Below are 23,631 nucleotides of genomic sequence, written 5' to 3'. Positions count from 1 at the left end.
AATATTTATTTTTGACGCTTATTTGTATCCTTAATTTATTAAATCAAAATAATTAAGTATAAGCACATAATATTCAAATAATACATATTTATTATTTCAAAATAAGTTACAAAGGTTGACCTAGACTATTACATCATCATTAGTGTCTAGCCTAGAAACACGGACGTTACACTTTATGACTTAGGACATCATTTTGGGCTTGGATCTGAGTTTTGGATGTAAGGGTTTAATGGAATAAGCTCTTAATGGAGTTTTTAAAGTTGGGATGTGTACATTGGGCGTACCTGGTGGTATGTTGCACGTACGCGGTCAGCTCATTACTTGTTATGTGGAATGATAGTTGTCTTTGTGATCTTTGCATGAAAAACCAGGATCTGGCCCCTGGTAATTGTACGAAAAACCAGGATCTAGCCCCTGACAACTGTATGGAAGACCAGGATTTGGCCCTGGCAGTTATATGAAAGAGCAGGATCTGGCCCCTAACACTTGTATGTAAGACCGAGATTTGACCCTCAACATTGCAAGGAAAGACATGTTGGATTAGGTGCCTAATCCCATAACTATAATTAGTGTATACTTAAATTGATAGTAACATAGTCTTTTTAGGTTGCTCTCAAGACTAGTAACTAGGCATGATTATTTTGGAGAAAGAGGTTGATTAATTATTTGATTAATAAATTGAAATAAATGATTTATTAATATATTATAAGATAATATATTAATTAAAAATAATAATATTAATTAATATTTATTCATAAATTAATTAGAACTAATTTTGGGATTAAAGGAATTAATTAAAAGTGTAGGGACTGAAATGCAATTGTTCAATAGTTGAGCAAGAGGCAATATAGAACCCTCCATAAAGACATAGACGGTTTTCTTGAGGTCTTAGGATTTCTAGAGTAGTCTTTGGTGGATAAACAATAAAGTGGATAACTGCCCGGTTTAAGATAATCTTGGATTAGGGTTTATCTAGGGTTTCCTGACTACACTATAAATAGGGCATAACCCTATGATTTTTAGCCAACCTCTTCATTGGAAGTACCAGCCGAAATTTTAACCTCCTCACCTCCTTCTCAATCATCTTCTATTGCTAGTGTTGGGTGTGAATCATTAGAGATGTGACATTTGTGACACTTGCTCTCAAGGCTTCAACAACACAATGATTTTTTTACTGCTATTACTATATAACAATCAAGCTATGATTCTTATAATCCTAATTGTGTATTTTTGATTATACACTAGTGTTCTAGGGTTTCTATTTTTGTTGTTCAAGTTGTATGTTCAATTAGAGAAAACATAGATCAATTTTTTAGGGTTGCATGCACACATATGATTTATATGTTTTTCATAATTCCCATAAAGACCACGGGGTAGCCCATGACACTTGTATTTTTTGGTATGTGTTATTTTGGGGAACTCATTAAATTCTGTGCTTACGGTTTCATATTTATGGTTTCTGGTAATTTCCATATTGGCAATTAATGATATTACTTTGATGTTTACATGATATATTCACTTTGATCGGTTTTGGAACAACTCGTTTGTATGATTTATTGTTTTAAAAATGAAGAAAAATTACCTTGTATTTTCGGGATGTTACACTTTGTCAGCATCGACCAAGCTTTCGCCGTAGAGTTCCTTATCACCTTTGATCTCCCTTTCCTTGTCACATCAGTCGCCACATATACACATGGCTCATTGATTACCGTAGTTAAAAGGGATTTGCGGTATCTTAGCAAAGATTCAAAGAAAAAGACTCAAAGAAGAAACTAAAGTGCTTTTATACCCATTTCATGATTTAATCTTGCACTAATTAAATGGATTTCTCCAAAAATGCAAAAAAATGAAAAAGAAAAGACGAGCAATTTGAGTGGCACCTAAGTGGTTAGCATTACCATCATTCATACGACATTTGGGGGTTATCTGGTTGGAGATAGGTTTCAAGGTAAGTTTAATGGGTTTCACTTTTGGGTTTAAAGGATTCTGGAAGAAAATTTGGGGGTAAGATTGAATTAATGGTGTTCATGAGGAAGGAAGGGATGGATATATCCCATAATCTAATAAATAAAACCAATTTCGCCACGTGGCAATAGCTAAGCACCATCCCATCTATTTTTCCCACTCAAATCATCAATGTGAAATTATTACTTTGCCCTTATGAAGTCGATCCCGCTCAAATGTTTTAGAACTTGGTGTATTCTTCAATTCTCATTGCAATCAACCCCATAAAATCAACAATTCATATTATCTTTAACCGATCATCAAGCATAATCTCATAAAATCAACAATTCATATTATCTTTAACCAATTCATATTTTCTCTTCATATTATTGTTAGGTTATTGTTGCGTGACTGCCTCATATCGAAGATTGTGGTCAGGTCAGATTTGGATTTGCATCAAGCCAGGAATAACTAGCATTTATGTCAATTTCTACTCTTTTTGTTCAAAGTTTTGATTTAGTATTATGTGTATCATATTTTATTTTATATGATTATCTATTGGAATATTGTGGATTTGAAAGTTTTTATTTGATTTTTTCAATTTTTGGTGTTGATGGTTAAGTTTTCCCTTGTATTGATGCCTTTATTCAATTCTTTATGCTGTAATTGTAATTTGGAGGAAATTATCGTCGAGTCTTTGTATTTGCCTAATTTATGTTGTAGTTGCTTGATAGTTCTTAGTAGTGGCTATGGGAATACTTAAAAGAGTTGCTAGGTTGCTCTTAGAGTGCATCATCTGAAAGTATATTGTAACTGTTGGGTGGATGATGAAAGTACACTGCTATTGGGTAGAATTCCTTTTTTAAGCCTTGTTTCTATTGTCTTATATTCTCTTTATTGTGTATGTATACCTTGCCATTAATGTAATTAGAATATCTTTCTATTGCAATTCGATGATAAACTAATTCTATAACTTGGTAGATTTGGGTATCTCCTGAGATCTAATTGCATTACATTATACACTGATCCATGCCTATTAATATGCTTTTGTAGAATATTGAAATGTCTTAAGCGTAGCGAAACAAAATCTTAATTATGTATAAGAATTCAGAAAGGCGTTACAATCAGGTATACTATTATTTCTATAGGACCAATACAAAAATCATCGTTTAGGTTAGCTTTACTATTATTTTTTTCTTGGTTTAAAGGCGGGAAATATAAATGTTATGAATTTCAATTCAGTATTAAATAAATATATATTGCTAATTTTGCTTCTATTTTCCCTATTTTTGTATAAGCCAATTCTACATATTAAAGAAGGATTGCTATAATAATTTAATGTACACCAACATAATTTTATAAAAAGTATGTACACTTACATTACCTAAAAAGGATTAACATAATAAAAAACAAAAGTCGTAATTAAAAACAAACACGTTATAATGAGCTAAAACCTAGTTAGTTGATAATAATATTCGTTTATGAATAAGCGGAAAAGCTAAAACCTAAATTATTGTTAAAAGCGCAATCATTTACTAATTATTCATTTCAATTAGAAAGAAAATTATCAAATTTGCTATTTATATATACTTGAAAAAGCATGCAGTCATCAACGATCAAAAGACAAAGTTATACAAATGTTGTATTGTGTGTATATGTGTTTTTGTTGATGTCTGTGTGTGTCTTCGTTTCATAGATAATTGCATCAATTTATTGATTAATCCTTTTTTGATGGCTAAGATTCCTTATTTTTTTGGTTTTTTAAAACTAAAATTTACCATTCGTATTGTTTGCATTAAATTTCCAGAATAAAGCATTGCTTATATGATCAAATATTACATAGGTTCTTCTAAAATTGTTTTATATATATATATATATATATATATATATATATATATATATATATATATATATATATATATATATATATATATATATGTTTCCTTTTGTGAACATATACGGAGGAAAGGGATGTGAAGATTATTATATTATGCTCAAAATTGATACTGAGTAGATTTTCTTATAAACATCTCTCATATATTTTTGTAGATTTATATAAAGCAATGTAATTTCTTTTGTTCAATAATAAAAGCAACACACTTGGTTCTCTTTACAAATTCATTATATAAAGTACAACATGAGGAAATAATTTAATTTATTTTTTATTTATAGACATTTACAACATTGTATGTTTAGAGTACTATATATATATATATATATATATATATATATATATATATATATATATATATATATATATATATATATATATATATATATATATATATATATATATATAGAGAGAGAGAGAGAGAGAGGCCGTGGGTAGATGGGGTATTTACTTTTTTCTTTTTTATTTTTGTAATAAATTTTTGAAAAAGTAAATACAAATGGCAAAATCTTCATTTTAAAACAAATATGACCAAAATTGCAACAAAATCGAAATTTTGGACCACTAGTTCTAGTCCAAACATTTTTGAACAAAAGTAACAATTTTTAGCATACTATAGAGACCATTTTGCAGTTTTGTCTAGCTAAAATCACTATACTAATTAGGGTTATTGACATAAAAGTCGACATATTTAAATAAAAAGTGTGGTTATGTGCTAAGTTCGTTTTTGTTTTCATTAATGTCTCATATTTATCTATTTTTTTTTTCCATTTTAACCTTTTAGCAAGTCTTACACCTTCTTAGCTGGTACCCAAACTATAAACATCTACTACCACTAACTTTTACCATCACCACCGCACTCTGCCGCCATCAACATACTCTAACACCACCACCACCCTTTGTCACCAACAATACCATCTGCTACCACAAACCTCTGTCACCACACCATCTTTATCCACAACCACCCTAACTATCCACCACCACCGAGAAATCAACAAAAACATATATAGACAAAAACCACAGCCGCCAATGTTCACCACCATCAGGAAATCGACACAAAAACATACAAATCACCACCACCGAAAATCAACACAAAAACATACAAGCCACCACTATTAGCCACTACTACCTGGAATCAATAACCCATACCTACAGAAAATCGACACACATACAGACCATGAAATCGTCATCACAATATCAGATTCAGAGCTCCATCGCCATTAGAATTATCAAAATCGTATGATGAAATTATCAAAATCATCTGATGGAGGCGACTATGGTTTTATTTGAGGGGATGATGTTGAAGGAGGAGAGGGTGTTGAAGATGGTCTCGGAGATAGGAGGCGATGCTGAGTGTCGAAGACGACGCTTGAAAATGGTGGTGTTGGTGGTGTCGGAGATAGAGATGATAATGGCAGTTATGTTAAGAAGACGAGGATGGTGATGGTCGTTATTATGTTAAGAAGGAGATGGGCATAACCACACATTTCATAAAAGCCCTCATATTTACATTTATATTTACATAAGATCCCTCGGGTGACCGACTACTTATTCACAACCTACTAAAAGGTTAAAATGGAAAAGAAAATTAGGCAAATTTGAGGCATTGGTGAACATAAAAACGGATTTAGGACATAATCATGCACTTTATGTAAATATGAAGGCATTTATAGCAATAAACCAAATAATTATAAAAGCAGTAGATTAGAACAATTAGATAAAGATAATCAAAATGATAAAAAATTGTTATTAAATATAATGGTCTGATCTTTTATTAAAAAATGGGGCTTTAGTACGGAAACAAACAAAAAAATAAGCAATAAAAAATGAAATGTATCCTTTCTAGTTCTAGTACAATGCAACTCTTGATGTTTCTTATGTTATATAATACAACATAAACTAATTGTATTAAAACTAAGAAAAAAAATTGCTTCTACCCCATTCCAATTTCATATAAGGTTGATATACACCTTACCACCCTTCACTATCAGCTCACTTATAAGACAATGCTTAAGCCCCACTAATCACCGACATTTCCCAATCGTTATTGTCAATCTTCCTCCCACCACGATATGTTTGGTGAGTGAAAAATGAAGCTTGATTTAGCACTTATCATGCAAACTTTGTAAGTTTGTTGTCGTGATTGAATACATTTTCATTGAGAATATGAGATATGATTAAGTAACCATACGTTGGGATGGTAAACGATCCCAATAACTTAAGGGTAACCAAGTCTTTATACCACTAGCTTTTCTGCATGGAAAAGTTAGAGTACTCTTTTTTGATAGATAACAACTTTATGTTTAGCCCTAGCTACCTACTTTCCATATTTTGGAATCTTTGGAATCTGTCCGTTACATATGTATTTCCTTCAACATCACCATCAAGTGTTACATCGTCAATAAAGATCTTCTCGTATCATAACTTGTATAACATATATTAAATACGGCAAAAATCTTTGGTGTAAAAAAGAGAGGTATTCTTGGAAAATTTTAATCTGAGAAACTAATCAAGCTGAGTGAAAAATAAATGCTTCCACGAAACCAAATCATATGCGACAACCACATTGTATGTAAGTATTTCCTAGAAAATTGGTCGACGATGGCAACAACAATCCGATTCCTATGTCAGTACGATTAATAAATAGACCACAATGATTGTTCACGACATACAACATCACGAGAATATCGTGGAGAAGCTTGTGATCAATCATCTTGTGGGACATTTCCGAGATCTCTTTCATCCAAACCTTGAGAACGAAACCCTAATTTCCTTTTGCGTGTTTTGGGCTTGGAAGTGACATTTGAAAGTGTTTGAAATTTTATCTACTTTTCAGAACATCTTGAATCTCGTCAATCGGAGTTACGTGTCATTAGATATGGCCAAAACACTTAAGATAAGTCAATCAGTCCATTAACATCCCTTTTGCGTCTTTTTCAGTTTCATTCTCCCTCTTTTGCATCCCAACTCCGATTTTAACCGTAATTGAACATTTCAAAACATATTAAGTATCATATATCTTAAAATATAATATTTTTACTAAAATATATTATGATAATGGCTTAAAATACATAATTAAATAAGGCTATATCAAAATACATTATAGGATGAGAGTATTATATCATATGATTATCCAAAGTTAAATATTGTATGTAGTTAGTTTATAAAATTATGATAGGTTTTATGTTTTGATTGTTTTTTAGTCTTCTATTTTTGGAATTCACATATGCCTTTATTAAAATATCAAAATATCATATTTGTCGAATGTAAATTTAAAGTAAAATATTTATCATTTATAAACTTTCTAAATATCATGTTCGTCCAAAATTTTGTTTTCAATAATTTTTAATATTTAATATTTTAAAATCATTATAATTTAAAAGACGACTTAACCATATTGCCCTTACCTTTTAAATCTTCGACATCTTTTGAATCTATATCACAAACACATCACCAACCAATCTTCTTTTTATCAATACGTACAACTTACAATAATCTGTAAACAAAGCAGACTACAAAGAGAATATGAGATTTTTTGTGGGTTTCTGTTCAATTTGATTTTCAATCTTCAACTTACCGCCATGATGCCATATATAACAAGTTAATATTACTTTCTACATCTTTGTTCATGAATCTTGTCACATGGTACTACAATTACCACTTTTAAATGAAATGCCAAAAAAGACATTCCTCAAATAGTGGTTTGATTGATTTGGGCTTTAGACACCATAAGAAAAGACCTTACAAAAACCTAGAATAGAGTGTAGCAAAAAAATTTAAGCTTCATTGCACTCTAAAAATAAATGAGAGTTTTCAAACAAACTTAAATCATCAACATCGTTAGAATCAAATTCCGGAAAATAATAACCACGATGATCCACAAACGAGTTGGTAGAGATATTGAAAATCTTAGGAAACAAAAAGACTTAATGCAAAGAAGAATCGAGTTTTGCTGAGATAAAGATGCCATCAAAACAGTCTCGAGATTAAATCGTATTAGTATATACTCAAAAGATGTTTAAGGAATTTCCTTTTATGGTTCCCTAAAAGATTCTTAAAAAAGCTTCCATTAACCTCATTCATTGGTATAAAATTAAGACAAATAAGAATGAAATCCGAGAGAGAATCTAAAGTAACTTGTTACTAGCTTACAAAACAATTAAAAAAAAAGGGAGAACATTATAAAAGAGATTTGAAGGGTTTCATTTTAGAACCATGTATTAATATACTTTTAAATTCCTTTCCATCTATGTAATAAAACTGTACTTGTGTTGATTCAACTTAAGGATACAATTGTTTGAAACTCTGGTGAAAAATTTACAATCTATATACACTGAACTAGGGATGAGAATTTGACCCGAAAACCCAAAACTGAACCGAATCGAATTAGGCCCGAATAAACAATTCGATTCGGGTATCTTTGTTATGCTTATTCGGTTTGGCTTACCCAAATAAGAGTTTATTCAGTTCTAAATACCTGACCTGAATAAACATTCCACTTCCCCTTTCTTTGATCAACAAAAATCAAAATCATGGTTCACATTTTTGTCCTTGTCGTTCATAACAGAAAAAAACCTTACACCTGTTCTCGTCGTTTCAAAATCGACCAATCTTCTCATCTGTTACGAAACTCGAAATCATTTTTTCGATCATTCATCTTGTTTCAAACTTTCAAAAATCGACCATTCCTATTGTCGCTAAGGATTCACGAATTCATACTTTATCTAGTCATGAAAAATTGGGCTCTAACTCAAGAAATTCAAGTAAGAAATTAATTCTCATTAATCTACTATGTAAATGTTATTCTTTCAATGTGTTATTATATTATGTTAGTCTTTGAATGTTTTATGTTGATGTATAAAAGTACATTATTATTCTATTATTCAGGTTATTTGGGTTATAGAATCATAATATGGTTTATTTAATTTTTTTTTCCAGTTATATTAGGTATTTAATCATCTTGTATATGTTATTCGAGTAATAACTAAACCGAACCGATTATTACCCGAATCGAACTGAACCCGTACTGGTTAATCGGTTCGGTTTTCGGTTCATGTAATTACCTTTTTTCGGTTTTCGAGTTATTTGGGTTCGGTTTGGTAACATCCCTACACCGAACCAACACATCACTTGTACATGGAAAACTACATAATAATGATTCATTAATGTAATTTACTCTTTTTTGTTTGTAAATGTGTTCTAAGCGGTACCTAATAATTAAGGTCCTTCATCTCTCCACTAATGACCCGTGGCGAAGCGATCTTTCTAAACCTTTAAATTGTCATTTATTTACTACTAGGTGTGAGCTTTATGTATCACATGGGTGTATTTAAAACAATTAAATATGTATAAACATTTGAGAAATTTGAATATAAGAAAAATAAGAAAAATATTCAATTACTAAAATTAAAGTGTTTGTTTTTTCTCTTTTGAACTAAAACAAATCATTTAGAAAAAAATAATCAAAGCAAATTAATAAGATTTTATTTTCAAAATTTGAAGTTATAAGGAAAGTCCATTAATGAAATTGATATGCATTTATTATTAAATATAAATACTATATGTAATTTAATAAAATAGGAAAACCACAAAATTACATATGGAATAAAAATTAATTTAAAATAACCACAAATTGATATGTAGTAAAATAAATAAGAGTATGATAACTGATAAAAAAAAACCTTCATTTATTAGAGAAGATTCTTTGTTTCAAGATCAAGGACTATCTATAATCCCATCAATGCATATATTTTAGGCATATGTAACATGAGCAAAGAAAACACACTCTCAACGTTGAGAAGGTAGGGGCAATATACTCCATTAATTTTTTATAATAATAATGACTTTAAAATATAAAAGATGATTATTAAACATTAAAATCTATTAAAAATAAGGATTTGGGATATTTTAAAAGTTTATAAAAAATAAATATGATATTAAAAAACTAGTTTGTATAAATATGTTATTTTAATGTGTAAGAAAAATATATATGAATTTATTTTTAGTTTTATTATAATTTTATTTTTGGTTTCTAACTTTATTATTGCAAGTTGTTTCGGGGAGAAATATATAAGGAAAGATAGAATGCATCCAGACCCTATGGGGCACGGGCTATGGCATCCAAATCCAAAACCCAGAGCAGAAGATTAAAACATCGTCTCGTTTCCTTTCTTAAATAAAACAGCTAAATAGATTTTCTTCCCATCCCTCTTGGCCCTTACCTTCCTCTCTCTTCGTGTCGCCCCTCTTTCTATATGCAGGAATAGATAGATACGTTCTCTATCCCTAAAACAGTTTTAAGAAGAAAAAAAAAAAAAAACAACGTCGTCAAATAGCATGAACCTAGCTGGTCAAAGCAACAGCTCTTCGATCATGAAACGGGCCAAGAACATCACACTCTCTTAGAAACCCCGACCCCTGCCCATCAATTTTCCTCAAGGTAAATACACGGGATCTTTCTATACATCTCTCACTAGAATCTTGAACTTGCTGATGTTTCCCCTTTTGTCCAAATGTTTTTTTTTTTGAAAGAATGACAGACAAGATCTTTGGATTTTTACTATGTTACAACTTCAATTAATTTTAGGAAACCCTGAAAAACTCGTCTAGGGTGCCTCGCTTCAAGTTCTTTCCATCTATTCTTCAATCAGATCTTCCATTTTCTGTACAATTATTGTTTGGTATAAACTTAAACCCTTAATATCTGTTGGTAAGCCGCCGAATGTTTACGCCCAAATTCAAATTCTTGGATCAACAAGTCTTCCTATTAGATATATTTCAGGTTATTTTTTCGTTGCAAAGTTGGCATGAATTTGATGATAATATGGATTTTCAATCCTAAATATATTTTTAGAATCAGAAATGAAGTAGTTATTCGGGTTGATTTTGGTCATTTTCCAGTGGTAGGCAATGACATTAACTAATTGGTGTAAGCAGTAAGGTTTAACTTATTGAACAATCTTTTAATACATTTGAGGCTTGATTTGCAGCAGCATTATCGCTGTTTAAGTAATAAGTGTTGTGTTAGATAGGCTGCAATATGTGAAAAATTTAAAGGTATGGTGATGTAGTTGTAGGTATACATGGAGTTGGGACATCATACATCTTTTGAGAAGGCTTCAAGCACAAGTACAAGTATGCAGGGTGTGGGGTTTTTAGATAGGCTGCATGCAAAGCCTCAACATCAACATCAACATCAACATCAACATCAACATCAACCTCAACCTCAACCTCAACCTCAACCTGAAAGTGAGATGGGTAGTCATGGTGTTGTGGCAGATATAGATGTTGACTTGAGAGAAATTTACTTTTTAATCATGCATTTTTTATCTGTGGGGCCATGCCAAAGGACTTTTACACAGCTGTACAATGAACTTATGGAGTATCATCTTTTGCCTAAGAGATACCATGCCTTTTATTCAAGGACTGGCGAAGTTACAGGAGATGAAACTGATGATGGCATTTCTTTCCCTTTAAGCTATGAAGGTGCTGCCCAAAGGTATTTCTTATGCATCATCATTTTTCTTTGAGGTAAATGCAAGTGAATCATTCTGCAATTCTAAAGAACAAGCATACAAGTTTCTCTTTCTTATGTTATGTGAATCATTCTGTAAACTTGTACGTAAAGTATTATAATTAGTTAATCAGGGTGTTGATAAGTTAATTTATTATGCGATTTTAATGAATAATTAAATTCCATTAATGACCAACCCAACCAACGGCTTCCTCATATGGGAAGTGAGTTGATTTTAGACTTAGGGCCGGGGGAAGGAATATGAATGAAGTGCATTCCTATTCCTTCTGGCGACTCAAAATTTCCCTTTTTTTTGTGTAGTAATTTTTTTATTCTTAAATCTTTATAACTTACTCGGATTGCGGAGTTTAAATTTATACCATTAAAGAATAGGTGCTTGATTTAAGCTGTTAATGTTGGTTGGACTTATGGGGATGGAGGGCTACTGATAAAATAAAATATAGTATGAATGAGTCAAAAGGCTGACTTGGGAATGAATGTATCAGGTATTCTCATATCGAAAAAGATCACTTGGTGAAGCTGCTGAAGCAACTAATAATGCATGTGGCTCCATCAAGGGGTATATATGGAAGAACAGCTCCTACTGCTGCAGATGTTCCTACTCTGCTTGGAATCGGGCCTTTTTCACTTGTTGGAGTTGGAGGTACGTCCTTGTCATTTCTTCCTTACTTTCTGTAAGCTGTATGTATGAATGTGGTTCTATTTCTGGGAGTCTAAGATTATGTTGTGTATGTGTACTGCTGCTACTATTAAAATGAAGTGGATGCTGCAAATAAGAAGACATTGGGAGTGCCAGCATATCTGCGTTGGCCCCACATGCAGGCTGACCAGGTGCGTGGGATAGGGCTGCGGGAAATTGGAGGCGGTTTTCCAAAACACCACCGTGCTCCATCCATCAGGTTGGCATGTTATGCCATTGCCAAACCATCAACCATGGTGCAAAAGATGCAAAACATTAAGAAGTTAAGAGGACACAGAGATGCTGTCTATTGCGGTATATACACTTATTATATAATATATATATATATATATATATATTATATATTCTTCTTCTAACCTTTGCTTCCATTTCAGCAATATTTGATCGCTCTGGGAGATACGTGATTACGGGATCGGATGACCGTTTGGTCAAAATTTGGTCAATGGAAACTGCGTTTTGCCTGGCCAGTTGTCGAGGGCATGAGGTACGTATGTCACTTAGATTTGTTGAGCATTTATCATCACCCTGTTTTGTTTTAATTTCAACAAATTTACCTTTCACTTGCAGGGTGACATTACCGACTTGGCAGTAAATTTAAACAATAGTTTGGTGGCATCGGCATCAAATGACTACAATATTCGAGTTGTAAGTATGATCTGGTTGCTTTGTGATGTTTACTTGATACTGGTGAAGTAATTTTGTGTGTTATTGTTGTAGTGGCGCTTGCCAGATGGGATGCCTATTTCTGTTTTGCGGGGGCATGTAGGTGCTGTTACTGCCATTGCGTTTAGTCCAAGGCATAGTTCTGTGTTCCAGCTTTTATCGTAAGTCTCTCTTAAAATTGTTTTTGCGTTTATATTTATATCGTATAAATATAATATATTAAATATTTGAGATGTTGCAGGTCATCTGATGATGGTAGCTGTAGGATATGGGATGCCAGGTACTCCCAGTGCCGGCCACGTATTTATGTCCCTAAGCGGACTGATGCTGTTGCTGGTCAGTCAATCAAATCAATACTTTGATTTGCCTTTCACGTATTTATGTCCCTAAGGCTTTTTAAATCCTTCAACTTTTTTTATTATTATTTTATTTAGGGAGTAACAACAACGGTGGTACTTCCTCAACTAACGGCCCTTCATCAAGTAGCAGCAGCGTTCCACAAAACAACCAAATACTTTGTTGTGCTTACAATGCAAATGGAACTGTGTTTGTCACGGGTAGCTCTGATACATTTGCAAGGGTACCAATACCATACACATACATACATACTCCTGATGCACAAAATGTATAGGACTTCTCTCTAAGAGGTCAGGGCTTGCTTGATTGGTTGCAGGTTTGGAGTGCTTGTAAACCACCGAATAACAACACAGATGATTCACAACCAACACATGAAATTGATGTATTGGCTGGTCATGAGAATGATGTCAATTATGTACAATTCAGGTACCAACCAACCTACCTTCCCATTGCCCGTGTATGTATCATGTATGCTTACAAACATCATCCATCTCTTCTGTTTTGCATTGCAGCGGCTGTGCTGTGGCTTCAAGGTCTTTGACTTCAGACACCTCAGCCTCCACAGAGGAGAAAGTACCAAAATTCAAAACTTCCTGGTCAGTTACTTCAGTTGTTAGTCATATCAAGTGCCTTTTTACTTCCTTCAAATCATAATTCCGCTCAAAGATACGATGATATGATTTTTGCAGGTTTAGCCATGACAACATTGTTACCTGTTCCCGTGATGGCAGTGCAATTATTTGGATTCCAAGATCACGCAGATCTCATGTAAGTTTTGAGATGAGTTAAGTTGTTGTTGTTGTTCTGAGTATATATATATATATATATATATATATATATATGCATATGTATTAACTGAGTTGTTGCTGCAGGGAAAAGCTGGGCGGTGGACACGGGCGTATCATCTGAAAGTGCCGCCTCCACCAATGCCACCTCAGCCACGACGTGGAGGTCCACGTCAGAGATTCCTTCCAACTCCTCGTGGAGTTAATATGATTGTATGGAGTCTGGATAATCGTTTTGTGCTTGCTGCCATTATGGGTAATCCACATTCATCCTTTAAAAATATTATACCTGCCTATTACGTTTTATTTCTGGATTCTGGTGCTTCATAGTTTGAATCGATTGTTGTTAAAACTCTATGCATCTTTAATCATCCTTTGAACTACCTAGTACGGTACCTACTATGATTAAAATTAGATAATTGATGTGCATCAAATATCACAATTTTAGAACCGCTTGACTAAAGTAAATCTTATACAAGTTTTTGGAATTTGCTTCAGATGACAATCTTGACCTTTTCCCCTTCCACAATCAATGGTTTACTTTACCAACACATATCAACATCCCAAAAGCGACATTCATCACTAACCACATAAATCAACTAATATAATACTCCTTTAAAACCCTAACACACATTAGATTAACTTAAATCACCATATTACTACTCTATCAAAAACCCTTAACACTCCTAAACAGTGTTATTGAGCTCCAAATCAAAAGACTAACATATTTCTCCCCTCAATAGCATCAATGAACCCGCATATGGGAAATGCTACTCAATGCTCCCACGATGATCATGAAATCACCTCTTTTCTTTTATTAGTTTGGTTTTAGCTCTGTTCATAGGACATATAAAAACACCCTTGTATTGTTGCAACAGAGTTGCCAAGATCAGTACTTTTTGTTATCAAGTCACATTAGAGTGGCTGGTGTATAGGTGATCTATTTCTGGGGCACTTTCGAAACATATTAGGATATATATCGTTGCATCCGAGTGATTCATAGGATGATAAACATGAAGTCACTCTGGTCTTAGGACTGAGATAATTACATTGACACACACACACACACACTTACACTTTCTTTTTCTTTGAGCAATGGTGGGACATAGGAGGCTGTTGAGGAACAGGGATGATGTTGCTTTGCAGATTCTTGAGCTGTGTGTCAAGACTAGAGTAGATATAAAACCAATCTAAATCCGTTTTGTGTATGTTGATATTGGTTTGGAATATTGATGCATTTTTTTTGTTCAGATTGCAGGATTTGTGTCTGGAATGCTAGTGATGGCCGTTTGGTACATTCCTTGACTGGTCATAGTGAATCTGTAAGTTGTGCACTGCACTCAAAATTAAAATTCAGAAATGCTACCATTGAACACAAACGAAAAAGGCCAACTCTAGCTTTTTTTTTTTCTTTCATTTGAGCAATGAGTTTGTCACCACACCAACACCATAGTTTTCATCTGCCTCTTGATGAGGTCTAAATCTATTCTTTCAGTGAGGAATAGATTATAGGTGAAGTGAATATTTTGATTGCCTTTGATGTTGTTGTCCTGTTTGCCAAAGAATTGTTTTTGAATCTTTTGTTTTTATGCAAGCACTGCAGCAAGCTTATATTGCTTGTATATATAATTCTGATTTCTGAGCTTGTTGAGTTTAATGCAGACGTATGTTTTGGATGTTCATCCTTTTAATCCCCGTATTGCAATGAGTTCTGGGTATGATGGGAAGACGATAATATGGGATGTAAGTTAAGTTATGCTGTTTTTTTTTTTTTTTTTTTCTCTGTCTCTGTTTGTGTGATTTTGACAGACGTGTGCTGCTTTTCCTGATATAATTGTAGATATGGGAAGGCATACCTATCCGCATATATGACATTGGGCGTTTTAAGCTGGTTGATGGAAAATTCTCCCCGTAAGTCATCATCTATTATCTATTGTTAATGTTATTATTTGTCAACTTATGTTGTGATTTATTCCCCCCTCTGCATTCTGTTGTAATACATTACAGGGATGGGACTTCAATTGTGCTTTCAGATGATGTGGGCCAAATTTGCTTGCTAAGTACTGGACAAGGAGAGTCACAGAAGGATTCCAAATATGATCAGGTAACCTGGCTTTGGCCCTGGTCACGACTCATATATTTTATATATATATATTATATTTGTTTCTTCATTTTCACCATCACTTGTTTCCATTGACAGTTCTTCCTTGGTGATTATCGGCCTCTCGCAAGGGACGCTCATGGAAATGCCATTGATCAGGAGACCCAGCTTCCTCCCTACAGAAGAAACATTCAGGATGCTCTTTGCGACTCCAGTATGCCCTATATATTTCTACTGATTTCTTTCCAAACAAAATAAAAATAAAAATAAAATGTTTATGTTTATGTTGGAAGGCATGCTTCCATATCCAGAACCTTATCAGAGCAATTACCAGAGACGGCGGTTAGGTGCATTGAATTTGGAGTGGCGGCCGCCATCATTAAAGTTTGCTATTGGGACAGATATCGGTTTGGGGGGTCAAGAATATCAAATATTGCCTTTGGCTGATTTGGATGTGGTGGCTGAGCCGCTGCCTGAGTTTCTAGACGCCATGTTCTGGGAACCTGAAAATGATGTGATTGTTGATAGCACGGATTCAGAGTACAATGTTACGGATGAATGCTCCAGTGAAGATGGGCGTGATGGAAACACCTCAACCGATGATGATGCAGATACCAGTCCGAGTGGAGGTGGAGGAAATCACATGGATCATCATGATGATTCCCGTCGAAGATCAAAAAGAAAGAAACCCAAAGATGTAACTACTACAACTCTTACTATTGTTTTCTTCCAATCCAACATGCTGTAATATATATATAATACATACTAACTGTTACCTTTTCAGTTGGAATGGATGACTTGTTTGGGAAGGGAAAGGCGTGGTGTTAGAAAGAGGAACTCTAACGAGCAGCATCATGAAGGGAGAAGCAAACGAACAAAGAAAACAAAAAACAAGTCAAAGAAAAAAGAGCAAGTCACCACCCCATCAAGACCTCAACGAGCTGCTGCCAGGAATGGTAAGAAGTTGTCATCACAGAGCAGTGAGGATGATGATGATGATGATGATGTGGATGTGTCGGAAGATGATTCCTCTGAAAGCGAGACATTTATGGAGGAACCGTCACCGTTACCATTGGTTCGCCAATCACCAGCACCAGAATCGAGAAAGAAACTGGTGCTCAAGTTTTCACTTTCAAAGAAACCACCAGCTTCTGAAAATACCAATACTTTGAGACATGAAGAAGAAGAAGAAGAAGAAGAAGAAGAAGAAAGCTCAAGACCAATCATAATTAGTGAGCCTGAGCCGGATCAATCAACATCAAGAAATGGGTTGGATGGACGCAGGCCTACTAAAATAAGAATTAAACCAATGATAAAGCTTGGTGGAATGAAAACAGAAGTGGATGATAATGAAGCAGGTCAAAAGAGAAACACAATCAAGTTTAAGTTGAATCAACATAATAGTGGTAGTCGGCAGATTATTAGTTCAAAGGCCAATGATTCATCTGAGCCCGAGGGCAGAACAAGATCACTCAAGTTTAAAGCAATTTGCCATGATGATGAGAAGCCGAATCTGATCCCTTTCAGCAGCAGTAGCAAGTCGGATGGAAAAACCAATTGGCTGTTACTGTCGGCTCAAGAAGAGGGGTGTCGCTACATCCCTCAGCTAGGTGATGAAGTTGTATACGTCAGACAGGTAATGTATTTTTTTTTTTTTTTTTTTTTTTTTTATAAATTTCAGATGATTGATTGATTTTCAGGGTCATCAAGAGTACTGTATGCGGCATTCATCATCGGAACGTGTTCCATGGATATTATTCAAGGGAAACAGTATAAGAGACGTGGAGATTTGTTGGGTTGATGATGTTGTTTATGCGACTTTTCCTGGTTCTGGAGAGAGCTGTTGTAAAATAAAGCTTAGATTTACGGATCCTTCATCCGGGGTGTTTGGCAAAACCTTTACGTTGACTCTCCCGGAGTTGGTTGACTTCCCTGATTTCTTGGTGGAGAGAAGCCGTTATGATGCTTCCATAGAAAGGAAGTGGAGTGTCGGGGATAAATGCTTTGTATGGTGGAGAAATACGGAGGGAGGTGGAAGTTGGTGGGATGGTGAAGTTGTTTCAGAGGGCGATAAGAGTGTCGACTTTCCGGGGAGTCCATGGGAAAGATTTGTTGTCAAGTATGCAGAGGAAGCTGATGATGCTGAGATCAATCGCCATAGTTCATGGGAGCTTCATCCTCATAAAGACACCACCACTACCACCCAATGGGAACAACCACCCCCACCCGCCCTTCATCCTCACATCAGGAACACCATGCTCTCTTTGCTTTCTAAGCTACACCACTCTGCTTCGGCTAGGAGGGGTAATCAGGTACCTACCTACCTAATCTTGTTTCTTTTCAATCAACCAAGCCAATCAATATCTGTCTGATATATACATGCCATTTCATTGCAGGATCAATTTGGGATCATCAAGTTAAAACACAACTCACAGAGAATAGACTTTATAAATAGGTGCATAACATGATTTATTTGCTCCTCAAATCTAAAATCTCAACATACAAATAAATATTGATAAGCCTCAACATTTTGATTTTAGGTTTCCGGTTCCGTTGACTCTGGAGATCATTGAGCTCAGGTTAAACAACTATTACTATAGAAGCTTTGAAGCCATGAAGCATGACATCACAGTGATGCTATCAAATGTGCGTGCCTATTTTTCAAACAATGCAGAAATGTCCGCAAAGATGGCACGCCTCTCAGACTGGTTTGAAAGAAAATTGTCAAAGTTGTACAACACAACACAGGATCTTTTGTAACTTAGAGGAGAAAATACATTATATATATATATATATATATATATATATATATATATATATATATATATATATATATATATATATATATATATATAGCTAGGTCATAGATATAGCTACACATCCATTTTAGGGGATGACGAGTCTTTCAAGCATCTTTTCTTTTCTTGAAAACAAACCGAGGAGAGGAGTACTTGGTTTTGGGTTCTACCAACATTAATCCAACTTCATTTTCTTCAATCAGTAAGCTGATTTAGTTTACTGATGGAGTGGTTTGGGATTTGGATACATGAAAATCAATTCTTCCAGTTTGTTTGCTTCTTTGCCTTGTGCATACATACACTGTTGTGTTGTTAATCCTTCATTTTCATATATATGATATATATATCATATGAATCAATTCATAAATTAAGCTAACAAAATATTAGCAAAAGTAAATTAGTTCATAAATTAACCCTAATAAATATTACCAATAACAAATTTTTATATCCTTTTTTTTTTTCTTTCCATATCATGTGGAAGGCAGAAAGAATAGAAGAAGCTGCAGAACATGACTGATTGCCAATTATTAGTATTATTTTTTTTTTTCAATTTAATAATTAATAATATATCGATTTTTATTGTTATATTTTAAATTGAATTTTGGTTGCAAATAATGCTACTTTGGCACATTCAGAAACGTAGTTAAACATAGGTGGAATAAAACTCCACATATTTTTAGTAGATAGATGAGATGAAAACAAAATCCTTTCATTCCCTATATTTTCCTACAATATATGGTTAGACAAATGTAACAACGAGTGTTTGTCTCATAACTACTACCAATACCTACCTACAAGGCTACAGGAATCATGAATTAACTGAAAATGGTGTGCATATACTTTAATTTGCAGACTAGCCGAATTTCCCAATTTTGATTCTTCTAATACACCTTGCAGTTGCAGGACAAGTTTTGTTTGGTTCACCAACTAATTGGAACAACACAATCTTGAGAGTTTATTTCCAAACTGGTTTCAAAGAGAATTGCCAAATCTAAGCTGCATTTATTTCACTGCACAATAGAGGATCATTTTCTTCTGTCAAGTCAGAGTATTATTTGTTTTCAGTGTTAAAACTTAAACCCAAACAATTAAGTACCGAAATCATTTAATTTCTTCTGTGGAGTTCTTGAATCGCTTTTAGTATCTTCTGCTCGGTTATTGGTTTGGATATATTAATGTTAATTCCCGCTTCAATAAACTTGTTTAGTTCTTGGCCCTCTGCATGTGCTGTTAATCCAATGATTGGGATGTGCACACCATATTCTTTCTCCTTAACTCGTATCAGTCTTGTTGCTTCACAACCATCCATCTCCGGCATCTACAAGTTATATATATATATATATATATATATATATATATATATATATATATATATATATATATATATATTCATTTGATATCATAAGCGATAGATCCAATTTTTTTTAGAGAAAAAATTCCATACCTGACAATCCATAAAGATATATTCATAGGGCAGAATATGTGAAGCTCCGAGATTTGTTTGATGACTTAGCCCTTCGGAGACCATGGTGAAAGCTTCTTTCCCGTTTCTGCACATCTCAAAACTCACGCTAAGCTTCAAAAGGATCTTCTTGGCTATCATCTGCTGCAGAGAATCATCTTCTGCCACCAACACTTTTTTCCCTCTTAAAGGGTTGCTGCTACTTTCGGTTTCTTCTTCTTGTTTTGTGATTTGGTGATGATTTGCATGTGGTGGTGTGGCGGGGAAGTTCCCCCCAAATTCTGGAAGAAGATGTATCAACGAGTGTAGACGTGAGCCATGGAGCGGCATGGGTATGATGATGTCAGACGGGGGAAGCTTCTTCTGGTCGAGGCCTTGGAGTTGAATGCACTTAGAACCTAACCAGACGATTCTAGAACATGCATTCTTGGAGTTTTTTCTGAATTCAGCAACTGCTTTGCATAGCTCATTGAAGTCAACCCGTGTTGTATCGATCACAAGCAATATGAAATTTGGCACACGACGACATGCAGTTTGATTATTATTATTATTCCTTTGTGGGGTCTGCGACACATCAGTCCCAACCAATGCGCTTAAAGGAACTCCAACTCCATTTGATGCTGGTATCGGTGTGGGCCAGTTGAGATACCCAAAACTTAAACTTAAATCAGATGATGATTTGTTCTGTTCCTCTTCTTGTCGTCTAAACTCCCTGAGACTTTCTGATAGTTGTCCTATGCTTTTCACTGCTAAAACTTTAATTCCTTGCGCTGCTATAAATTTTTGTGCCATTTTTCGCCTTTCATCACTGCTAATGAAGAGAACAACTATAGAAGAAGAAGAAGAAGGAGGAGGAGAGCTTTTCACAGTCTTGTCGTCTTCACTGAGATCAGATACACAAACCTTAAACACAACATTGAATCTGAAGCATGTGCCCTTTTCGCCCACTCCCTTGTCAACTATACTTATCTCTCCGCCCATCAATCGTACCTGCAATTAATTGTTCAATATCAGATCTTTTGTTTACTTGAGAATGAGAACGAGAATGTTAAATGTTTAATTAATGTTACCAGAGACTGGACGATTCCAAGGCCTAAGCCAGTGCCTTCAATTTCAGGACCCGTTTCTTTGACCTGGACATAGTTTTCAAAGATAGACGCTTGTTTCTCTTTGGGAATACCTTTTCCAGTATCGTCGACTTCAAATACGAATTCCATGGAATTAGGATCATCATGGAATTCATCTATACGCGCTTCGGTTTTGTTGAAAAATAAGCAGCGACATCCTCCTCTTCCTCCTGTAGATTCTTCATCATGTGTATACCGTAATCCACGCTTCCTGGACCAAGCGCGGACAGACACATTACCCTCTGAGGTAAATTTGATAGCATTGTTGAGTAAGTTGGACAATATCTGTTTAAGCCTGCCTTCATCCCCTTTTACATGATGAGAATATTTGGTCAAAGAAGCATCCAAAATCACATCCACTCCTTTTTTCAGACCAACAGGATAGAACAACTCAACCACACCCTCAACTACTTTTGTCAAGTCGAACTCTTTTTCTTCTAGCTCCATCTTCCCAGCTTCTATTTTACTTGTATCAAGAATAGAGTTGAGTATACCTGATGAGATTGCATGACTGATTAGATTAATCCACATTATAACATATGCAAATGATAAACATACATTCTTATGAGTTATGAAATGGTTGAGAGCTTAATTACCATAAAGATCTCCTGAACATATCTGCACAAGTTTCAAGTTTTTAGCTAATTCTGATCGTTGATCATCGACCTCGTTGATGGACATCTCTAACAATCCAGCAATGCCTGCTAATGAAGCACGAATATCATGGCTAGCAGTAACAAATGCAACACTTTGATTCATGCTCTTTCTTTCTGCTTCTTGTGTTGCTCCCTTCTGTTTTATAAGAGCAGCTTTTAGGCACATCTCTTTTTTTGCTGCTCTCACTGTTAACACCACAAAACTGAAGATAGAGGTGGCAACAATCACAAACAACAGTGAAAGAAGCAACAAACCAAATACTAGTATATTCTTATGCATCCTGCTTTCTGCTCCACCAATACCATCATATGGTAATGCCAATACATATACCTGAATTAAACATTCCATAATTCATGTCAAGAAGAGATCACATTCACATGCATATAAAAAAAAATGTTAAGGAGCATTTTTATACCAACTCCATTCCGATGATGTGATCATCAAGGGAGGAAGAATAGTACAAGATATATTTTGTTCCTGAAATCGTTACAACATGATATGATTCCGGACCATGATTCCTATTCCATAGCTGAAAAGATATCGTCTTATTCCCCTCTGGTTCATGTACAACAACATTACCATGATCTTTTGTAGCCAAGTACAAACCTCCACCAGAAGGTTTTATGCCATTCATTAACGATTTGAGACGAAAGCCAAGTGAGATGACTCCATTTTTATCCACACCAGCTGTATTCAAGACAAGCAAATCATTCACATCATTCAATGACTTCCCTAATGAAGCTGAAGCACATCCATTTGTAGAATTCAAAGCTTGTTGGAACCACGTTTCGTTAGCCAAAACTTGAGATGGAAACACAACTGCATCTCCATACAACTTCCCTGTATCCGAATCAATAGGCTGAGTGTACCACGAATAACCGTTTCTAGAAAACGAAGTGTTGGAATAAATAGCAAATATATGATGTTGGTTGTTGGAGTATAATGCAAAAAGCAAGCCATCTTGTCTGATATATGAAACTTGTGACAGGTGTGGGATCGTTAACAGTGCTTGAAACAGCAATGGAGACACTTGAGATTCTATGTGAGAGAATGAGATCAGGTCTGTTTTACTTTTACCCAGAGAAACGGTTGCAAGTTTAGCTAAGTTGGTTGCTGATGATTTCATTGGAAACAATGTGGTTGCTGCATGTTGTATGACAGACCATGTTTCTTCATGAGATTTCTTCGTCATCAAATCAACTTCTTTTTCAATTGCTTTGATTTTTAAAATCCAAAATGGGATTATTAAGGTAGGAAGCAGTAGGCTGATTATTGCCTACAGATAAATTCGTTAGGACAATGGTGAGTTAACAATAACCAAGTTGAAATCTTGAAGACGATATATATATATATATATATATATATATATATATATATATATCGAGTTGTGAGAGAAAATTAATTACCAATAGGATGAAGAAAGATATTGGGTTTGATGTGATCATTTTATTGAGCTTCATGCAAGTTTTTGGTGATTGAAATGGCACTTTGATGACGTACTTAATTCCAAGATCTGTAAGAATATATCCGAGAGATGAATTCTATAATGTTTTAACTAGGGGTCAAAACCAAAACTTTGGAATAACAGCATATAAACAAGTTTAATTTTGTT

The 23,631-nt window shown here is 34.4% G+C and overlaps 2 protein-coding genes across 3 annotated transcripts; one reads left to right on the top strand and one right to left on the bottom strand.

Moving 5' to 3' along the window:
• Positions 1–9,945: 9,945 nt before the first annotated feature.
• Positions 9,946–19,040, top strand: LOC145014282 (uncharacterized). 2 transcript variants are annotated; one of them, XM_078972667.1, is made up of 23 exons: positions 9,946–10,274; positions 10,912–11,333; positions 11,855–12,012; positions 12,130–12,363; positions 12,444–12,553; positions 12,637–12,714; positions 12,787–12,893; positions 12,974–13,068; positions 13,167–13,312; positions 13,406–13,515; positions 13,602–13,685; positions 13,779–13,857; positions 13,962–14,130; positions 15,126–15,196; positions 15,537–15,617; positions 15,715–15,785; positions 15,882–15,978; positions 16,075–16,189; positions 16,269–16,672; positions 16,760–17,611; positions 17,676–18,287; positions 18,372–18,430; positions 18,516–19,040. In XM_078972667.1, the coding sequence occupies exons 2-23, from the start codon at positions 10,918–10,920 to the stop codon at positions 18,733–18,735; spliced, it is 4,368 nt and encodes a 1,455-aa protein (XP_078828793.1). In that variant the 5' UTR covers positions 9,946–10,274; positions 10,912–10,917; the 3' UTR covers positions 18,736–19,040. The 2 variants fall into 2 exon arrangements, with proteins under 2 accessions (XP_078828793.1, XP_078828792.1); XM_078972666.1 differs by having other exon boundaries at positions 10,906–11,333.
• Positions 19,041–19,495: 455 nt separating this feature from the next.
• LOC145017178 (histidine kinase CKI1-like) lies at positions 19,496–23,526 on the bottom strand. The gene is made up of 7 exons (XM_078975247.1): positions 23,426–23,526; positions 22,435–23,295; positions 21,959–22,349; positions 21,306–21,856; positions 20,218–21,225; positions 19,870–20,091; positions 19,496–19,783 (listed from the first exon to the last, which is right to left on the bottom strand). Exons 1-6 carry the CDS (start codon positions 23,477–23,479, stop codon positions 19,879–19,881), a joined length of 3,078 nt encoding a protein of 1,025 aa, XP_078831373.1. The 5' UTR covers positions 23,480–23,526; the 3' UTR covers positions 19,496–19,783; positions 19,870–19,878.
• Between the last annotated feature and the right edge of the window lie 105 nt (positions 23,527–23,631).

The sequence above is a fragment of the Lactuca saligna genome, chromosome 9, assembly GCF_052625555.1.
Source record: "Lactuca saligna cultivar CGN05327 chromosome 9, ASM5262555v1, whole genome shotgun sequence".
NCBI classification, from domain to species: domain Eukaryota; kingdom Viridiplantae; phylum Streptophyta; class Magnoliopsida; order Asterales; family Asteraceae; genus Lactuca; species Lactuca saligna.
This window is presented reverse-complemented; position numbering and strand designations above follow the sequence as displayed.

Coding starts and splice junctions, on each gene's coding strand:
- LOC145014282 (XM_078972667.1), top strand. CDS start 10,918: ATGGAGTTGGGACATCATACATCTTTTGAGAAGGCTTCAAGCACAAGT. Junction 15,197..15,536: donor TGACTGGTCATAGTGAATCT/GTAAGTTGTGCA, acceptor AGTTTAATGCAG/ACGTATGTTTTGGATGTTCA. Junction 18,288..18,371: donor CGGCTAGGAGGGGTAATCAG/GTACCTACCTAC, acceptor ATTTCATTGCAG/GATCAATTTGGGATCATCAA.
- LOC145017178 (XM_078975247.1), bottom strand. CDS start 23,479: ATGAAGCTCAATAAAATGATCACATCAAACCCAATATCTTTCTTCATC. Junction 22,350..22,434: donor ACATCATCGGAATGGAGTTG/GTATAAAAATGC, acceptor TGTTTAATTCAG/GTATATGTATTGGCATTACC. Junction 20,092..20,217: donor ATATCTTTATGGATTGTCAG/GTATGGAATTTT, acceptor TATAACTTGTAG/ATGCCGGAGATGGATGGTTG.